General features: G+C 33.8%; 2 protein-coding genes and 1 long non-coding RNA gene across 4 annotated transcripts; 1 reads left to right on the top strand and 2 right to left on the bottom strand.

Annotated features, from left to right (window-relative positions):
- Positions 1–3,970: 3,970 nt before the first annotated feature.
- Positions 3,971–6,216, bottom strand: LOC141400909 (uncharacterized). 2 transcript variants are annotated; one of them, XR_012412229.1, is made up of 5 exons: positions 6,001–6,216; positions 5,679–5,904; positions 5,353–5,594; positions 4,837–5,293; positions 3,971–4,770 (listed from the first exon to the last, which is right to left on the bottom strand). It is a non-coding gene; the product is annotated as an uncharacterized lncRNA (long non-coding RNA). The 2 variants fall into 2 exon arrangements; XR_012412230.1 differs by having other exon boundaries at positions 3,971–4,721; positions 6,001–6,183.
- Positions 6,217–10,950: 4,734 nt separating this feature from the next.
- On the top strand, positions 10,951–11,762 carry Aptx (aprataxin). The gene is made up of 3 exons (XM_073963556.1): positions 10,951–11,151; positions 11,218–11,443; positions 11,508–11,762. Exons 1-3 carry the CDS (start codon positions 10,999–11,001, stop codon positions 11,684–11,686), a joined length of 558 nt encoding a protein of 185 aa, XP_073819657.1. The 5' UTR covers positions 10,951–10,998; the 3' UTR covers positions 11,687–11,762.
- Positions 11,763–12,320: 558 nt separating this feature from the next.
- Vha13 (V-type proton ATPase subunit Vha13) lies at positions 12,321–20,155 on the bottom strand. The gene is made up of 3 exons (XM_073980614.1): positions 19,913–20,155; positions 19,519–19,619; positions 12,321–13,171 (listed from the first exon to the last, which is right to left on the bottom strand). The coding sequence occupies exons 1-3, from the start codon at positions 19,992–19,994 to the stop codon at positions 12,998–13,000; spliced, it is 357 nt and encodes a 118-aa protein (XP_073836715.1). The 5' UTR covers positions 19,995–20,155; the 3' UTR covers positions 12,321–12,997.
- Positions 20,156–21,552: the final 1,397 nt, after the last annotated feature.

Genomic DNA, 21,552 nt, shown 5'->3' on the forward strand with positions numbered 1-21,552 from the left:
TTTCGCAATTTTGAAAGTGACTTTGAGATCCAGCGAAAAATAATGGATAGACGACAACTGCCAAACGAAAATGCTGACTCTTTCATTTCAGAAATTATAAGGCTGAGGAATCAAATGCGATTACCATTACCTGAGTACGAGATTGTACAAGTCATAAAGGACAACCTGAAGGATGGTCTGATGCAACTTATATACCCTAAATATATTGAAACTGTAGATGAACTGATTGAGGAATGTAAACGGGCGGAAAGAAACCTATCCAAGAGATATTCATATAGGCAACAACAACAATATCAGACGTACAAGCGAGTGAGTGAGTTGGATGTTGAAGCATTGCAACAAAACATACAATCCAGACAATTGGTTTGCTGGAATTGCAAACAAGGAGGACACACTTTTATTGAGTGTCCTGTAGAAGAAAGGAAAGTGTTTTGCTTCAAATGTGGGTTCGATGCTGTTACCTCTCCTAAATGTCCTAGATGTTCGGGAAACAACCCTCGGAACATGATGAAAACTGGGCCAACATGTTCAAAGGAGAAGCCAGCTCAGTAAAGAACATTAATCTCAATAATATACATAACCAAAACACTATTCCTGAATATAAAAACAAAACAAATCCTAATTCTGGCCAAAATACTGAACAAAAACTATACAATTCCATAAATCCAAACTTAACATACGAGGAAAGACTTAAAACTTATAACGAAAAACGTGAAGAAATCTTCAAGGATTTCGTACCAGTTTTAAGTAAAAAGGTAGTGAATGCTCGAAAGGGTTATGCTAGAAGAAAACAAGAGCGTAGGGAGATAGCTTCAGCATGTATTGACACGAATTTTGATATACGACCTTATATGAATGTGATATTAAACGGCATAGAATTTCGAGGATTGATGGACAGTGGGGCCTCGATAAGTTGTCTAGGGAAAGATTGTCTTGAAAATGTGAGGAAAATGAATGCACAAATAATGAATTATAGATCTACCATTAAAACTGCTGATGGCAAAAATCAACTCATAATAGGTAAAGTAAAATTGAATGTTAATTGTGGAAAATCCGAACAACAGGTAACTTTCTACCTGGTTCCGAATTTAAAGCAACAGCTGATATTGGGATATGATTTCTGGCAGAAGTTAGGGATCTCAATATGTATGAAAAATGACGTCATTAATGAAATTTCCTTACCTAATGAGAATAATATACAAATGCATGATTTGTCAGGTGAGCAACAAGTCAGACTTGAGAACACAAAACTATTTTTTCGATGTTATACGAAGTTTGGGTTAGGTAGGACAAAAGTAGAAACACACACGATAGATATTGGGCAGGCATCTGCTAAGAAAATGAGATATTTCCCTGTGAGTCCTGCAATACAATCATTAATGTATGCAGAACTTGATAGGATGTTAGAGCTAGACGTAATTGAGGTTGCTAAAAACGCAGAATGGAATAACCGAGTAACTTTAGTTATCAAACCAAATAAAAATCGGTTATGTCTCGATGCTAGGGAGTTAAATAAAGTCACAAGGAAGGATGCATATCCTCTCCCTAACATCGATGGCTTATTAGCTCGATTAGGAGACACCCACTACATCTCAGCGATTGACCTCAAGGACGCCTTCTGGCAAATTCCATTAGAGGAATCTAGCCGTCCGTTGACAGCATTTACAGTCCAAGGGAGGCCACATTATCAATTTAAAGTGATGCCCTTTGGACTGTGTAATGCTGCTCAACGGATGTGCCGCCTAATGGATAAGGTCATCCCGTCAGAATTGCGAGATCGTATTTTTGTCTACCTAGACGATTTGCTTGTAGTGTCACCCAACTTCGACGTACACATGCAAATGTTGCAATTAGTGGGAGAAAGATTAACAGCAGCAGGCCTCACAATAAATATGCAAAAATCGAAATTTTGCTATAAAGAGCTCAAATATCTTGGCTACATTGTGGGAGGGGGGAAATTAAAGCCAGACTTAGGCAAAATTGAGGCTATAATGAACATCAAGCCACCTAAGAACCCCAAAGATGTCAGGAAATTCCTCGGTACAGTTGGATGGTACCGTAGGTTTATCCACGAGTATTCTACTCTGACAGCACCTCTCACTGACACGTTAAAAAAGTCGCCCAAATTCGTTCTGACTCCCGAAGCTTTAAAATCTTTCGAAGAACTAAAGCAGCGGTTAGTTTCGAGCCCTGTACTAACAAGCCCTGATTTTAGAAGGCCATTTTTTATTCAATGCGATGCCTCAAATGTCGGAGTAGGTGCCGTACTTTTTCAAAAAGATGATGAGGATGGTGAGCATCCAATAGAATATTTTTCAAAAAAATTGAATTCAGCCCAGCGCAACTACTCAACAACTGAGAAAGAATGCCTATGTCATTTTAGCCATTGAGCGATTTCGACAATATGTCGAACTAATGGAGTTTACAGTGATTACAGATCACTCTAGCTTACAATGGCTTATGCGTCAAAATGACCTAAACGGTAGATTAGCTAGGTGGAGCTTGAAACTCCAAGGTTTCAAATTCCACATTGAACACCGAAAAGGCATAAAGAACGTTGTTCCAGACATGTTGTCGCGGCTGGATATGGATGAAATATCCATATCAAATGGCCTAATCGATTTCAATTCAAAAGAGTTTAAAATTGAAAGTTACCTCTCATTGATCGATACAATCGAACAGAATAAAAATCAACTTCCTGACCTTAAAGTGTGTGATGGCATTGTCTATAAACGGGTTAAGTTTAATAGAGATGAAGAAGAAAACGAAAATGATTGTTGGAAAATATGGCTACCTGAAACGTTGACCCATGAAATCATAAAAAAATCTCATGAGAACAATACTTCTCATGGAGGGACTGCCAAAACCCTATACAATGTTAGAGAATTCTTCTATTGGCCATCTATGACCCTACATATTAAACAATTTATTAGCAATTGCACACTGTGCAAAGAAATAAAACACCCGAAACAAGTCCTCAGACCACCTATGGGCACAGAGGTCATTACTCAAAGGCCGTTCCAGAAAATATATATTGATTTCCTGGGACCATACCCTCGAACAAAGTCTGGAAAATCTTTCATTTTTATTGTCCTTGACCACAAAACAAAATTTGTCCTTTTAAAAGCAATGGCTAAGGCAACAGTAAACTCGGTGAATAAATTTCTCATGGAAGAAATATTTCATAAATTTGGTGTGCCGGAAGTTGTCCACTCTGACAATGGCAAACAATTTACCTCTGAGGCTTTCCATAACATGCTAAACATGTTTGGAATCAAACATATGAAAACTGCATTTCATTCACCACAGGCAAATGCCAGCGAAAGGGTGAATCAAACAATATTAAGTGGTATACGCAGTTACTTACAGTCTGACCAGACACGTTGGGATGAAAATCTTTCAAAAATTGAGTGTTCCCTGCGTACCACTGTTCATTCATCTACTGGTACCACACCCTATTTCGCGTTAATGGGATATAATATGATAACCCATGCAGATGCCTATGGTATATTGAGAAAGCTAGGAGCGCTAGAGGATGGTGAAGTTGTTGTACTACCGAAATCAGCACAAATGCAGTTGGTACATAAAAAAATAAACGATCAGATTCACCAAGCTTATGAACGAAATGAGAGAAGTTATAACAAAAGAAGTCGCTTTGTTTCATACGTACCTGGTCAAGAAGTATTTCGAAAAAATTTTATTCAAAGCAATTTTGCTAAAGGCATAAATGCCAAACTTTGCAAGCCATGGTTGAAATGTCGTATAAGCCAGCGCATGGGTAATAACCAATATGAAGTTGAGAATATGAAAGGACAACTTATAGGGGTTGTGCATGCACAACATTTGAAACAATGATTAACATAATGATTCTTGAAAGCTTTATTTTTAAATTGTAAAAAAATCCCTTCTTTACTACTGAATCCAATCTTTTTCCTATCACAGATTATAAAAGAAAACCTAATTGGTATTATTTTTATAAAATTTCATTTAATGGTCGACAATCTAAATGGTCAGTACCTATGAAACATAATTCGTCTGAAATTCTATACTGTAAAAGTATCATATCATCACAGAAAATTTGCTAATCATAACTATTGTCTAATTGTATACTAATATTATAAACTATTATGCGTACAAATACGTATACAATAATGAGTAAATTTTCGCCAAAAGTTTCCGCAGAATACTCCTGTAGATTTATATCATCAGTATTTTCAATAGTATGTCCAAAGCACGTTCGGTCCTGAAAAAAAAAAAACAAATACAGACATTAGAAATTTGATAAAATTAGGATACCTGAAAATACAAAGAAAAGTAAATTTAGTCAATTAAAACAGGCAATTTCAAAGAATACTTATCTGCAAAAAAGTCCACACAAGATTTTGGTATTTGTCCATACACGAATGTTCAACGGGCATGCTATCTTACCACTGCCTCAATCAACAAGAAAGGCCATAAAATGTTGCTACCAAAAAGAATATTCACTCCACTAAAATTGCGCCATTGTTGGTAGAATTCGTTCGATCAAATTTCACATGCATATTTTGCTTTAAACATGTGTATTCCGCAATGTACTAATTTCAAATTCAATTTTTCACTGGGCAGTTAAAATACTTTTCGCTTAAAATCCACTTGTGGATAAAGTATCCTCGCCAGAATTAAAAGGCTATGATACAAACTTCCTATGTACCGTCAACACAAACAGAGACGACAGGCATCATCTGAAATATAAAAACACACATTAACAAAAGGTATTCAGTAGAAATGTTCCTGAAATAACAAAAATAAAAAAACATTAGTCAATCACCAAAAATAATAATTTCTGAAAATACTTACCCGAGTATAATATGAAAGTTATAAAAAGTACACAGAAGTATTTCTGCCACAGAAGATTTCATAAAACAAAACAATCAGGTAAACAGCCAAATTGTTTTTTGTTTTTTTTCATAAATAAATCCACCACAGACAACATTTCCAGAACAAAGTGTCAACAAAATGTTCACAGCATTGGCCTTGGGTACTTTTAACGATGTATATTGGCAGGTCAAATTGATTTTCCAAACTTATTCTTGGCAGTAGAAAAGGGTCACAGAAAAATGCATGCATGCATTCCGTTTTCTTGCAGAAATGTGTATATCACTGGTATGGAGTGATAAATATTTGCCTCATTCTTGTACACCGCAAGATGCAATGACGATAACTCTTTTTGATTCACCAAGCCATATACACAAAATTTTCCAGTAAAAACGGCAACAAAAAAATGTTTTATAGTCAAGCAACAGTACATATTGATCTGCAACATAAAAAGACAAAACATTAAAATGTATACGTCTCTTAAAAAACATTACTTACTAAGAGTAGTCCTATTTAGTTATTGTTACAGTCCTTAATGTGTCAAAGCAAAGGTAATAACCAACAGTTTGGATACGTACAAAACACGTAGTTGATCCATTAATTAGGCAAATTTATATCCAACTAATTTACCATTTACTTCATTATTGCGATCAGCTAGTTATTGTCACATTTTCCAGCATATTCCATCTATTATTTTGTAGCCACTGATTATTTGCCTTTTCTTTTTATTACACCATGTTCTACACCATCCACCATTAAAGAAAACAAAAACATCAGTATTCAAGTTTGAAGTAGGCAAAGAATGTAAACAAATAAATACTTACCACTCAGACTGGATGACACTATGTAATTTGCAGGAAATGTAGACATCAATTGTCACATACAATATTGCCAAGGATGTATTTCCTAATTCAATGACAATAGCTGATTTTTGTGTCTTTTAATAACCTTTTTTTTTTTTGCAACAAAACATTGATATGCACATAATGTCGCAGAATTATAAAAGAAAATAATACGTTTGTTTGCATGGACGGACGTTCATTGCCTAGCCTGTAACAACAACCAAAACAATTATTCTGCAACAACAAAGGGCTGCTGGCCGCAACAACAAAAGAGAAGAAAATTAATGAAGTCTATTACACTTACCCTATGCATTTTCCCAACAATTTTCTCGCCACAGGTTTAGAGAAAATTGCTGGCTTTGTGATGGCAGCATGATGCGAATAGCAAATTTCTATTTTTATTATTTTTTTTTAAATATTAAATCTTCACGAGAACAAGCAAACGACTCTGACATCAGAAAAATAAGAAGAAGAGAAAGAAAAAAGTGTTCATTCACAATAGTTATTCGACAGGAATGACATGACTTTTTACCGCGTTGCCAATAATTTGCAAATTAAATATAATAGATGCATTTTTTGCATATTGCATGAGTGGGAGATCAAATTTTGGTCGCTCTTTCTTCATCAAGACACACACGAGGCAACAAGTGTAAAAACTTAAGAATATTTAAAATATTTAACCATTATCACATGGCAGAATATCATTGTACCATGCCATTATCATTATACAAGTTAAATTAAATGGAATAATAAGTCAATTAAACATTATTAAATACTATTCAATACCTATTTCTAAAAAAAAGGCATAACACGACAAACAAATAAAAAGGAGGTAAGAAAAATGTGCCAATATAATTTAGTGCTATTAACAAATAAATTATCTGGGCAGATAAAAGTAAAAAGTTTACGGCTTTAAACAAAAGATATCAAATGAATGATCAATTTTTCCAAATTAAAATCCTTAAGAATGATATTTTTATCATTAAATGACAGAATTGCCTAAAAATTTTTTACAACAAAAAGTGGTTTTCCATCTGTGGATAATGATCAATTGTAAGTGCTGGACCATATATCGCGGTAAAAGCTATGTAAGATTGTCTTGGAATGGCAAAGTAAAACGCCTTAGAGATTTTAAAGACACGTGCTTTACGCCACTACCAATATACACACTGATATAGTGTTTTACAGCTAAGTGTCCCACAGTGACATTGTGTAAAATTGGAATCGATGAAACACTAAATGTATCAATAGAATTGATAGTTTTATAGAAAGACTAATTCATTAATACTTTTTTTTAATGAATTTTATTGGACAACATTTATTATTTGAAAGATTTTCTTTCACAAAAATCAATGTTATTTAGATCTTTATACTACTTAAAGAGAGTCACACATAAATGTGCATACTGTATATGGGCCACCTTACAGTGATCTACATTTGACCACAACATTAGTTTTGTTCTCTGAAATCTTTGTAAACAATTTTTCTATATCCTTAGGGACAAATTCAAAATTTGCGCTGAACGCCATCTTAATCTCATTTAGAAGTCATTAATATCAGCAAAGAAAATTCTAGCAGCATCGAACAGCACCATATGTAACCACATGTACTGTATCAGGTTCTTTTTGGGTACAGTCAAAAAGGTGTCACAAATTGTAGGAATTACCAACACCAAGGAAATAACCAACCAAGAAGTACAGTAGTGACTGGATATAGTCAACATTATAACATCGGTGAGACAATTGTGTGCTGAAAGTAGAATTTGTCCTATCCTTTTCCTTATTTTCGTGCTGTGTTATGTATATAACTGTAATTGTTGAAGTAGAATACATAAAAATTTAAAAACAAAAAAACAGTTTATAAAACGGTGAAGAAAAAAAAATTCGTTCAAGAATCAACCATTGCTGTAAAACCCAGTTACAAGAAGTCTTTATCAAATATCTGTTCTAATTTGCAAAAATAACGCATAACGTAAAATAATCACTATTTAGCTATGTAAAGAAAACATTTTTCTAAGAACATTTAAAATTAAATCTATAAAATCTAATACAAAAGAAAATTATAAAAATATGCGAAATTTAGCTAATGTTTAAGACAAAGTCTTCAAATAAAATCAAACGTATACAAAAATGTCCAATTTGTAGAAATTATACATTATACATTATATTCAGATATACAATTTGTTAAACCATATTTTCATTAAAAAGATTACTTTTTAGATAAATTTATATTTTTATGAAATTAAAATAATGAGTTTGATGAAATAAATTGAATAAGATATATATACAAATATATAAAAAATTACAGCAACAAATACATTATAGTGATATTTCTTAAGATATATGCGTATGGGCATTCGCGGTAAACATATGCATGTATTTCTGAAAAATATCGTAAAAAAATAAATATCGTATATTATTGATTAAAATATAACTTATAAAAAATCACTATTTAAGAGTAAATAAAAAAAAACTGTTGTTGCTTAATTTTTATATATATAATATAATTAGATTAATGTCATATAATTATATTAATACCGGTGTTAATGCATATATTAAAAAAATCATTTTTTTGATGCAATAATATTGCTATAACTAAAATATTATAAAAAAGATGAATATGAATTTGTAAGCAATTGTATAAGGTCACAAAACAATATATAAGTTATCTAATAAATTATGTAGTTTATATGTACTCAAAAACTATGTGTTGATTTTGTTAAAAAAGGCTGAGAATGTAGAGGTCGGTTAAAAGCAAAAAAATATTATAGTTTGGGATATTTTCGAACAATATTAAATGGCTACGAAAATGTCACGGATGACTTTGGAAGTCATATGGGGTGGGCAGTCATTAGAAGCTCCAACATCTAAGAGTATGTTTACACTTAAGAAATCCAATTTCGTAGATGTAAACATACTGTTACGCTTCATTCAAGAGATTTGATGAAATTGGTTTTAAAATAAAAAAAATAATAACCAAATGATTTATATTCACAAAAGAGAATTTCCGTTACGAAACCCAAATGTAAATTAAATTGATAATTAGAAAAAGTGGTACAAAAAAATGTAAATGTGAAGCCTCAAGCGGAGAAGAACCTCCCCACCCGGCGAGCTAAGCCGCAGCTGACACCCTCAGTACCACATCCGCTAAACCACATCAGAGGTTTGTCACAACACATATATGAAATCATATGAAAATTTTGATATTTTCATTGCCTTGCATTGGTTTGAGAGTTAAGAATTTAAACACAAAGAATAATTTCAGATTTCAAAACCTTGTGTACAGAGTTTCACCCCCTTCACACCTCTTACCTATTAACTCATTTTCATGTTAATGAAAATTTTCATAGTCTGGCATAAGACTTTGTTACACATAAATTTCAATAAATTAATAGCTCTGTTCCTTTACGTGAAAGAATCTTCAAATTTTATTTATTTATTTATTCCCAGCAAAAAAAAATGGAAGTGGTGCAAGTTGGAGTGAGGATTTCATTACATGCATGGATGCGCTTCCAGTGGACTAATGAAAAAGGCAATCCTTTTCCTCACATTTGGATTACATCCAACAAGCACTTTTATGTATAAACGATAAAAAATTCAATTTTCATTCAACAAATGAAATTAAAGTAATACGGCGTTTATATTATAGTTTTTTGCAGGGTTAACCTTCTTTATGAGGATTTGTTTGAAGTATATACAATGGAAATGACATTTGAAACCCAGACCCACTGGGTTTACCTTGTTATATATAAACGGCCTATAAGAATAAAACTAAAATGTCTTATTAATGGCCTGTTCCCGTACTTTACAAAGTGGTAAAAGTTGTAAACGATTTTCATACAAATTTTGTGTACGGGAACGCAAAACTCGTAAAAGTGGTAAAAATTGTAAAAATGGAGTGCTTCCTAGCTGCGTGCTGCGGAAGCAAAATGGAGTGCTTCCTAACTGCGTGCTGCGGAAGCAAAATGGAGTGCTTCCTTTCTGCGCGCTCCCTTGTAAAATTCACTGAGGAATTCATAGAAAAAGAAGCACTTCGTGACACTTGCACCAGTGATTTAACTGCTTCCGTGGATGCAAACTTTTTGCTGGGTTATTCATACTCGAAAAGCGTTCCTTTACTTCATACACAGTTGGAAGCAGCTTTCAACTTTTACTATTTTTGCCGGTTTTGGCACTTTCAAAAGTTATACTATGTTTAGATTTACGAAATCCGCTCGATTTCATCTGTCAATTCCTTTGTGTATACGTCAAATGAAAACTCATCTGAAATCGATTGGATTTCATTTGACGTTTGAGCAATGGAATTGACAGTTGAAATCGAGTGGATTTCGTAAATGTTAACATGGTATGAAGGAACCAAGGCATATCGACCAGGTAGTGGCATCGACATATTTGTAATATGTTATTTCAAAATTTTCTTTATTTTGTTGGGGAAATTACAACAAAATGTTTTTTTATATATATAAAGTGATTTGACACTTCATATTCGAACAGCTGGTGTGATACCACTACCTTGGTAATTGTGCCATGAAAGGAACAGACCAAATATGAGGAGACATGGTTTAATGCCAGACTATGAAAATTTCATTAGAAAGTTCTTTGTTATTCTCTTTTAAATTTTCATTGCTTTGTCCATATTTACATTTGGCAATTTTCCTTGTGGCAATTATCAGTTTGTCGGTGAGAGAGGGTGCTTATAGGCAAAGAGTTACCATATAACCATGGTACAATAATACAGGTAGCATTATCATGCCAGCTGATGGTAACATAATGTGTCAACTGCATTAAATTGATGTCAAATTTTGACATCTTATGGTACCAACAATTGCCAATGCGGCTACCTGTGTATTTGTACCATGCATATAACCCACCTCACTCCTTCAGATTGACAATTGCCGCAAGGAAAATTGCCTAATGTAAATATGGACTACTTGCAGGTTTATGGGTACTTTACACGATATGTTTTTTACATATGAGTTGTCACTTTCCATATACATTTTGTATGGCAGAAGTGACAACTCATATGTAAAAAACATACCGTGTAAAGTACCCCTTAGGAATACAATTTTTATCAATCAAAATTTCTAATTATGTCTCAACGATAAAAAAATTTCATCCTACCACAAAAACGTTTATGACATTATTCATACGTTTTTGAACTAGGACAGTGAACTATGAACTAGATTGTCAAACTCGAATTCACAGCGATGTGATGACCCCTTATTTTAACAGCTGTTCTTTGTTTATATCTTGAATTGCTTCGAACTTGCGAAGTAATTTAATTTAATATTTATTGACAAAAAATGGCCTGGGCTAATGGACTAGTAAATACTCTGAAAGATCCTTCAACTCACATTATATCATCCAGTACAGCAGTTGTTATACGGGATAAATATGCCAAATCAAAACATCATTATCTTGTAATGCCATTCGATGATATACCCTCAATATTTAATGTTAGTTCAATATTTCATGACTATTTTTGTTTGTTTTAAGATTATATTGCTTTTTATTTGTTACAGCTCACAAGACACCACCTTCCGCTGCTGCAAGAAATGTATTTATTGGCCTTGAATGTTATTGAAGTTAAAGGACAACAAACAGATAACTTTTTAATTGGTTTTCACAATCAACCCAGTATGCAGCGTTTACATTTACATGTTATATCAAAAGATTTCGTATCGGATTGTTTGAAAACAAAGAAACATTGGAATAGTTTTAATACGGCATTATTTTTAAATTATGAAGGTATGTTAAAAATGCGAAAATTCTCTTAATGTGGAAAAAAGTTAATATGATATAATATTTTCAGATTTAATTGCGCAGTTGGAACATAATGATAAAGTTAAACGCCTAGATAACGATATTATAAAAGAACTTAGCAATACCGATTTAAAGTGCAATCAATGTTCATATATAGGAAAAAATATGCCTAATTTAAAACAACATTTATTAGAACATTATGAAAAACATACAAAAGTTGATGGGTGAATAAATGATAAAGCAAAAAACTGATGTTAAAGAGCCATTTGCATTGTTTACTTACGTATTTTTTAATATGCAGGTTTGTGATAAAAACCGAACCGCCGGAATGGTATATATTCGGGGTGTCTTGATCACCAAAGTTTGATGATATATGCAGTCTTGTTTCGCAAACGCCCCTCATTTAAATAATATTTCTAAAATTCAATCACAATTTAAATAATGTATTCACCAAAATACGAAATATGCGATTTCGGTTTATGGGAAGTCCAGTTGTTTTTCATAACATGCCCGATTGAAAAGGAATCCCTATTTCGGGGGACATTTGTAGGATTTACACTTGTCTGCTTAACATAAAACCTCTAGGAAATTCTTGCTTGCCATTCACGGAATCAAAACACCTTTCAAATTTCCCTTATCACATGTTATAACATCCATATGTGGGTATTTGTATTAAGTTATCTCAAAACAAAATTAACACATTCACGTGATAACCCATATCACATGCATTTTGTTAATTACCACAACAAATTGTCACCTGCTGTGTTCTGCTTAAAAGAACAACGAACCTCCTAACAATTTCTTTAAACCAATTTAAATGCCAGTTGTTTTTCTAACAAACCCAATTAATAATTTATGAAAATATTTTTAAAGAGAAACTTTATTACATAAGACATCTATAATACACGGAACTGAAAGAAAAAAAACAAAAATCAATTTTTTTCATACTGATGGTTTTAACACAAAAGAAATATTAAGTGAATTTCACTTGAATTTAAGCCTATGAAATTTATAATAATATTGATTTGTGTGTTACGTTTTCTCTCTCTCATTTTTCTTTTGTTTTTTTATTAATAATAATGTTTAAAGACAACAACAACAATAATACATACTTTTTTATACTTCATTTAAATATTAATTGAAACTAAAAAAGAAAAATACACACTTTTTAAAAGTAAGAAGAATAAGGGGGTCTTTTCTTAAACTTAAAGCCAAACATTTTGGGATTGTGTAGTAATTTGTAGCTTTGATGGAATTCTTTTTTGGTTGTCATTCATCTAAATATTCTTGGAGTTTAAAATAGAAGATAGAATGACGAAAAACAAATTAAAATAAAATGAAAACAAAAATATACATAAGAAGGTTCTTTTTTTCTTTCTTCCAACACTAATTTGCTGATGCTTTTTGGCTAATATTTGATTAGAACACATTTTTTGACAAATAATACAAATAAAAGCTAATAGCAATATTGTTGTATATTAGCATTGTTTATTATTATTCGGCATTTTGCAAAACAGCTCAACCTCTCTCCCTCACATTTTACTTCTTGTGGTGGTAGTTCTTGTGAATTTCGGGCTTGATATTGTAGACATACTGCAAAATTTCTTGAATAACAGGCTCCTTGCGTGAACCGATGGCACGGTCCATATCGGCCAATTTGACGCGGGTATCAGCATCGATTTTGGCAGCTACACCTTCACGGGAACCCATGTGCTGGAAAGAGAGAAAAGAAGAGACAAATTAAAATGATGTTTTTTTGAAGGAGTATTCATTTTTCGAAATTCTTAAAAAGTTTCAAAACGTTTATAAATTTAAACTCCTAGTTGCACCAAATCAATCGAAACACCTCTAAGCGGGCTAAAACTCAGTATTCCAAATATTTAAAAATAATAAATAATAGAAATGCATAAGTTCACAAAACCTTTTTTAATCTCTCCAACCAATTCCCAGAAAATTTTAACTATTTCCCACTATAAAATTAAAGTTGTTTTAATAAAATATTAAAACAACGATTATGGGATTAAGCCTGACTATTTTGAAAAAGAAAAGAAAATTTAAAGGAACATTTAATAGTGTCACCAGTCCATAGGTTAAACTCTTTCCCATGTTTTTACTCCTATTACCTTTTAAAAGGTAACAAAAAATGTCTAATACGAGTTTTTGTAAAAAATGCTATTCTTTCCTACAAAGAATGACATTTTTAACTAAAAGAGGGTGTAAATCTTTTTGGAAATGTAAGTAAGAACGCCGGATTTCACGATTGTTTTCAATGAAATCGCTTTAGTGTGGACCGGGACTAACGAACATTCCTTGGTCTGTTCCTTTACTTTTAACAATGGTAACAGTGGCAGAAAATGGTAAATGTGGTGAGCTGGGGCTCAATTCTCTTTCTATGAAAATGTGAAATGAAAACTTTTATAAAAGAAAAGACTGTCAAATGAAAAAAATTATAAAGAAAATATTTTCATTTCAAATTTTCATAGAACAAGAATCCAGTCCCTGCTCTCATATAAATTGTCTGTTATTTAAAGTAAGGGAACACTTTGCAGGTTAAAATGGCAACCTCAGGCACGTAAAGCAACAGAGCACCTATTATCCGTGGAATTCAGACTTGTAATGCATTTTGACATTCACTTTCGAGTGTTAACCACTTTTCAAAAACTGTTAATGCTCAAAGCTTCTGCGTTGATTTGATATTAATTGGTTCATTGTGTTACTAACGGTTCTGAATTCGGCTACGAAAAAAAGAGGATGTAAATCTCATTGGAAATGTAGCAAACATACCTATTATCCGTGGAAGTCAGACTTGAAATGCATTTTTGCATTCACTATCAAGTGATTAACTTTCAACAAGTGTTAATACTTCGAACTTCTGTGGCGATTCTAAATTAATTGGTTCATTGTGGGACCTAACGGACCTGGTTTCGTATACAACAGCCCTTTACGTTCTATGCATTTTTTTGATATAAATTGCAAGCTAATAACATGAACAACAGCCAATTTGAGATGTGAGCAAAACACTTCAATGTATTCAACGTTCACTACGATGTGATAGCATTAAACAGCTGACCTTTGTTTATGTTGCAAATTTAAGCAATCGACAGTCAAAACCACAGTTTATACAGTTGGACACTAAACCCACCTGTAGTGGGATTCTGTAACTCAATTTTGCTGTTATCGATAATTGTCGGTAAAATTAAAATGCTTATAATTTCGATAATTAACGAAATTTTTCGGTAAGTTAACGATGAATAAAAAGTAGTCGCTAGCCTCTGCCGACACAAACAGTGAAGCCAACTTTTCTTTATGTTTTTAGTCATAATTTTGCGATTTAATTTTACCGATTTTTGTCGGTAACAGCAAAAATGTGTTACAGAATCCCACTACTGATTGTTTTAAGGACAATACACATTGTCAGTTTTGAATGACGAGTTTTTGCAATTATCGATGGCTTAAATGTCGTTTAGGGGCACGTCTCGGATCGGGTTGAAATTTTTACAGTAGATAGCCCTTGGCATCCTGAATACAACGATATATAATTTTCCGGGGGGAAGTCCATACTTCCCGAGATATGGGTCTTGACATTTTACAATTCTAACGTGGGCAATATGGCCATCGTTTTAAAGCTTTTGCAGAGTACTTTTATGCACGCGTTTTGATCGCGTAGCCCACTTTTGACCCTGTCCATAGGAGAAAGTCTTATGGGCCGATTCCGTACAGCGAGGCGAGTCGTGTCGCGTTGCCAAATGCAATTTTTAGATTCCGTATGGCAATATTCGCCTGACGCCGTCAAATTTTGTCGCCGTAATGTTCATTTTCCGGCGACAACAAATTAGCTGTCGCCGTTCATTTTTACTAACGAATAAAAAAAAAATAAAAATAACTTGTTATCGACGATTATTTTCTATCGCTGTACGTAGTGCATTTTTTAAATTTTGTCACAAAGACGATAGGCGACGCGACATGACTCGCCTCGCTGTACGGAATCGGCCCATTAAATCCCCGGCCGAAGGCCGGCTACTTAAGAACACTTTCAATTTAAAAGAGAGTTTTGATCGCATAACCCACTTTTGACCCTGTCCATAGGAGAAAGTTTTAAATCCCCGGCCGTAGGCCGTCTACTTAAGAACACTTTCAATTTAAAAGAGAGTTTTGATCGCGTAGCCCACTTTTGACCCTGTCCATAGGAGAAAGTCTTAAATCCCCGGCCGAAGGCCGGCTACTTAAGAACACTTTCAATTTAAAAGAGAGTTTTGATCGCGTAGCCCACTTTTGACCCTGTCCATAGGAGAGTCTTAATCCCCGGCACAGGTTTTAAAAATAATGGTGATAAAAGTAAAAAAAGTCAAGACCCATATCTCGGGAAGTATGGACTTTCCCCCGGAAAATTATATATCGTTGCATTCAGGGTGCCAAGGGCTATCTACTGTAAAAATTTCAGACCGACCCGAGAGGTGCCCCTAAACAACAAAGGTGTGAAAGTACGAAATTTCCGAAATGTCAAGACCCATATCTCAGGAAGTATGGACTTCCCCCCGGATAATTATATATCGTTGTATTCAGGATGCCAAGGGCTATCTACTGCAAAAATTTCAGCCCGATCCGAGAGGTGCCCCTAAACAACTTAAAAGTGTGAAAGTACGAAATTTCCGAAATGTCAACACCCATATCTCGGGAAGTATGGACTTCCCCCCGGAAAATTATATATCGTTGGAATCAGGGTCCCAAGGGCCGATCCGAGAGGTGCCCCTAAACGACACTTGTTCCTTATCGATAACTGTTCAACCGTCCAGCAACCACAAAATATTTTGTGCTTGCATGATGAGTGACAAAAATGAACGGTCACACTAGCAAGCAACAACAAGGTTGTTATTCAAACTGACAATGTGTACCCAGCTTTATGTTTGTTGTCAAAAACATTATTGTGATTTAAAATACAAAGAAACTCAAATCACAATAATATATAATATATTATGTTTGTTGTCAAAAGTTTTTAACAGAAATCTGAATGGCCGACCTTCTTTAGGCCTTGGTCAAAACCATGGTAGAATAAGAAGACATCAAATCATACCAAACGTCAAATTTGGTCACAATAATGTATTATTGTGAATTGCTTGGTTACATTTTGTATGTGATTTTATTCACAATAGTGAATTTTGACAACTAGTGTGATAACCAGCTGTTTTTGCCGCAGTACCTGTACCATGGTGGAATAACGTGTTACATCAAATCATACAAAACGTCAAATTTGCTCACAATAACGCATTACTATGAATTGCTTGTTTAAATTTTGTATGTGATTTTATTCACAATAATGCATTTTGACAACTGGTATGAAGATCAGCTGTTTTTGCCGCTGTACCTGTATTATTGTGCCATGGTCAAAACAAGTCAGCCAACTTCTTTAATGTGTATTTAACATTCACTACGATGTGATAGCATTTAACAGCTGTCCTTTGTTTATGTTGCAAATTTAAGCAAAGCTTTAAAATTCAAATGTAATTTAGGAAAATTCAATAGAAAATGTAATAGACTAGACAAGAAACTCAAGGATTCTATAACCCCCACAGTTGTTACTTGTTATATATACTATAGCTCTGTTACATTACTCCAAGAATCTACTAATTTTTACCATCTTTTTCCGATAACATAAAGGAAGAAATGTTATCGTAGTAAAAAATTTTAACTTCTTGCAGGTTCTGGAGCAGACCATATTATGTATTTCATTTGAATTACAAGTATCGCTCAATGAGTGTATCTCGGATTCGTATCACCTCCTTTTTGTAGCAGGGTCCGAACGGCATGTTTTTCGACTAACTTGCAGAGAAGTTTTACATGGTTGAAATGCAAGATAATGTCAACTGCATTACAAATAGGATTTTTTGTACTTTCATGGCCCATATCTCGGGAAGTGTGGACTTCCCCCAGATAAAAATAGGTATATACATATGTCTTTGCGTTCGGGAAAATAGCCTCTATACGTGGTAAGTATTGAAAAGAAACTGCTGGGCTGCGTCTAAACCCTGCCTACCCTACTTCTCCTATGGACATGGGCGAAATGCGGATATGCGAACGAAACATTCTTATAAATTATAATGTTGTCCTAATATAGCCAGCCTTCTGATGGGGATTTAAGACTTTCACGGCTACACAATATTCGGAACTTTGAAGGCCTATATCTCCGGAATTATGGACTTCCCATAGATAATATATATTGTTGTATTCAGGACGAAATGTGGTAAAATTTTCAAAATAATCACGCGTAAATGTCTTAGGCCTAGTTTTTGGTCGGGGAATCGAACCCAGTATTTATTGCATCACTGCGGCTCCCGTGTTCTTCTTCTTCTTCTTCGGACATATGTTACCATACGTCAATTCCACCATATTTGGGGTGGAATTAAAAGTGGCATGAGACACTAAGTCTATGTTCCCGTGTTCTTCTTTGTCAAAGCTGCAAAGGTTATTACAACTGTGGGAACAAATTGATATTACGAACAGCTGGCGGAAAAATATTAATTTTTTTTTTTTCAAATTGTAAATTTTTTCGAAGTAGCCGGCCTTCGGCCGAGGATTTAAGACAGGTGCAAATCTCGGGCACGGAAACAAGATTTTCTTCTAAATTGTAAATTTTTTCCACGTAAACAATGCAATTTTCGGAACTTCAGAGGCACATATCTCGGGAAGTATGGACTTCCCCCCGAAAAGCTTTAAATTTTTGTAATCGATAAGATATACCCATGGTATAAATTTCAGATTTTTCTGCAAGGTGTTCGTAAAATCAATTTATGCCCAACTGTGGAAAGTCCTTATTTGGTTAAATCGAAGAAAAATGGAAAGGTTTAAGAATGTTGTAATTCAAGCAACATTTTTCGGCGGATTGAAGCCTTGAAATGATGGCGTCGCTCGTGTTGTCATATATACAGTTGGAATACCTTTAAAATTCCAACTTTATGGCGCACACCTGAAACAGAATATGCATATCGATGCATTTTTACCAGTTAAACAGTAATAACGCACATGCGAGATAATTTCGAAGTGATTGAAGAGTATGGTTGAGGTCAATATCAAGCAATATTCAATAGAACAATCTTTATTAAGGTAATATCCCAACCAAATATCACAACATTTGTCAAATATCCTTTGTAGTTTTTAAACAGAGAAAGGAAACAACTTCCTTAATGTTCTTAATTGATGCCGTATGTCCAAAGTACAGACTTTTTAAATTTTTTCCATAGATAGAGTTAAATTCTGTTGTTACGATATCGAACAAAATTGTTTGCGATTTTAATCGCTAAACTCTGTTACACAGCTGTCAATAGATTTATGTCTTTGCTGAGATTTCGAATTGCATATGAATATTGAAACTAATAAATACCTGCCGCTCATTAACAACTCAACTGTAACTCTACTGTTGTTGCAATAACAACTAAATAGTCAATATATAAAGTAGGACAGATATGTAATAATTTTTGCCAATACGATCGACAAAATTATCGAAATGTGTATGCTTGGTTGTTTCTGGATGTGGTTACTTTAATCACAATCGAAGGCCACTTGCATTTTAATTCAATTTGTCAATGAATATGAAAGTGTCTTCCATTTGTTTTCCGCATGTGTGTGATCTATACTGTACGCCCCGACAACACCCTTTGCACCATGTACTGTCACTTCAAAGAAACCTAGAGTCCCAGTTGAGGTACGTTGACCTTTGGTAAATACTATACTATATTCCTTAGCTTTTTACTAAAACTTTGTAACATTTGAGTTTGTTTTTAGTTTCTAAACACTATGAAATTACGTCGCAGAGCTGACTTTGATGGACGCCATATTAAATACATCATTTTAAATATATAATGCACAAAGAAAACATTCCGATATTATTAGAAATTCTACAACTTCATATTCAATGAAAATCTCTATACCACAAGTATTTTGTAACATAAAGGGCGCCTTCTTCAACCACCCCCCCACAACTTTACTATGGACAACAAAACTCATCTACCCCTCCCTCTAACCCACACAAATATACCCAAGAAGTTCTTGTTGTTTTTAGTCATTACCTTGGCTTCAAATTCCTTGAATTGGCGTTCCCTTTCTTGACGATATTTCTCAATTTCTTCGGTAGCTTCATCCTTGGCTTGCTTCAATCTTCTTGCCTTGCCTGAAAATAGAGTGGAGGAAAAAACATAAATTTAGTAAAAATTAAAGGCAACAATTTTTATCTGTAACATTTCAATCATAAGCTTTGGTTATCATGTGACCCACAACACAGCAAGCAGTAAAGTAACACCACACAATTACGTTTTTTTCTCTGCCTTCAACTACTACAACTTCACCAACACACTGACACTTGTTTTCTTATTGGGGAATTTCTTTTTCGATTTGTGTGGACATTTTTCACTTGTTTTTTCTGCAGATTTTTTTGGCAATAATTTCTCGATTACTTTTACTTACGTTTTCTTGCTTCTGCAACTTTTTCGGCAGCCTTCTTTTCAGCGGCCAACAATTGTTGGATACCTTGGGTTTGGCTAGTCATTTTCTTTTGTAGACACTTGTATTCACTCTATAAAGCGATTTCGGGGGGAAAAAAGTTCCAAAACTGCACTGTTCACAAGACAAGTAGATAAATACAAGTGACGATGTTCTTCGTGGAAGGTGAAAAAACGAAAAATGTCATATGACATTGGTTTGGAATGTGGATGTTGTGGATTGTATTGTATGGGGAGATGTGTTTAGTTTGTTTCAGATGTCAAATTAAAAAAGAGTTGTATTTTTTGCTAGAGTGGCTGTGTTCAATAGTAACGGTGGAGTGTAATTATTTTAATTATTTTGTGAAAAATATTGAACATTTTTGTAAAAATTCTGGATTTGTTTTATATAAAAGGAGGTAAATCCAAAGAAGAATGACAGTTATTTGCTTTTTTCCTAAACGTGCAAGAATCTTCAAGTTTTACAACATTTACTCTAAAAGCGTTCCCTTACTTCAGATAGCATACAATTCATACAATTTTGCCACTTTTACTATTTTGAAAAGTAATGGGTACTTTACACGATATGTTATTTTACATATATTTTGTCATTTTTCATATATGTATGTAAAAAGTGACAACCCATATGTAAAAAAACATATCGTGTAAAATGCCCATAAAGGAACAGACCATTTGTTATACATACAAGCTTCGTTCCAGAACTAAAAAGTTTTTATACATTTAACACATTTAGAACATTTTTCTCCGAAATGCGTTCCCGTACACCAAAAAAGTTGTAAAATGTTCAGTTCTCTTTGAACAAAAATGTCGCTGAATGGCTCTCTCTTTAGAAACTTTTTACACGACAAATTTGAGCGAGCAAAAATGTGCAACATGTTTGCCGGCTTCCGATTGGCTGACACGCCGACTTTGACATTTGTTTCAGTTTTTTGACGTTTCTGCCATTTTTCCGTTCCCGCACATTTTGGAAACGATTTTCATATAAATTTTGTGTACGGGAACGCAAAATGTGTAAAAGTGGTAAAAATTGTAAAAACTTTTTTGTTCTGGAACAGAGCTAATGTGTGTGTTGGACTCATTTTGAACAGATTGCTCTTTTGACACTTTTATCATTAAAAAAGTACCGAAGCTACAATGTGTACGGTACATAACATGGTACAATAATACAGGTAGCATTATGAAGCCAGCTGATGGTAACATAATGTGTCAATTGCATTGAATTGATGTCAAATTTTGACATCTTATGTTACCAACAATTGCCGATGCGGCTACCTTTGTATTTGTACCATGGTACATAAGAAGCATCGCCGCCTGGCTTTCTTGCCTTGCTTCCATGGCACAATTACCCAGGTAATGGCATCGTATAATTTTGAATATGTTATGTCAAAACTTTCTTTATGTTGTTGGGGAAATTACAACAAAAATATTTTTTTTTATAAAGGGATTTGACTTTTCATATTCGTTCAGCTGGTTTTATACCACTACCTGGTAGTTCTGCCATGCTTGCTTCATTTCTGGCATAAGGTCTGTACGATAACTTTGAAAGTAAAAAGTACTTGTAAGTACTTCTCTCAACTAACAGTTGTGTCCAAGGCGAATTTAACA

This window comes from Musca autumnalis, unplaced genomic scaffold (genome assembly GCF_047663935.1).
Source record: "Musca autumnalis isolate F117 unplaced genomic scaffold, ASM4766393v1 scaffold_1, whole genome shotgun sequence".
Classification (NCBI taxonomy): domain Eukaryota; kingdom Metazoa; phylum Arthropoda; class Insecta; order Diptera; family Muscidae; genus Musca; species Musca autumnalis.

Bases quoted from the DNA above. Each gene is read 5' to 3' on its own strand.
- Aptx (XM_073963556.1), top strand. From the start codon at position 10,999: ATGGCCTGGGCTAATGGACTAGTAAATACTCTGAAAGATCCTTCAACT. The intron at 11,152-11,217 runs GTTAGTTCAATA...TATTTGTTACAG, and splicing joins ATATACCCTCAATATTTAAT to CTCACAAGACACCACCTTCC. The intron at 11,444-11,507 runs GTATGTTAAAAA...TAATATTTTCAG, and splicing joins ATTATTTTTAAATTATGAAG to ATTTAATTGCGCAGTTGGAA.
- Vha13 (XM_073980614.1), bottom strand. From the start codon at position 19,994: ATGACTAGCCAAACCCAAGGTATCCAACAATTGTTGGCCGCTGAAAAG. The intron at 19,620-19,912 runs GTAAGTAAAAGT...CTCTATTTTCAG, and splicing joins AGTTGCAGAAGCAAGAAAAC to GCAAGGCAAGAAGATTGAAG. The intron at 13,172-19,518 runs GTAATGACTAAA...CTCTCTTTCCAG, and splicing joins TCAAGGAATTTGAAGCCAAG to CACATGGGTTCCCGTGAAGG.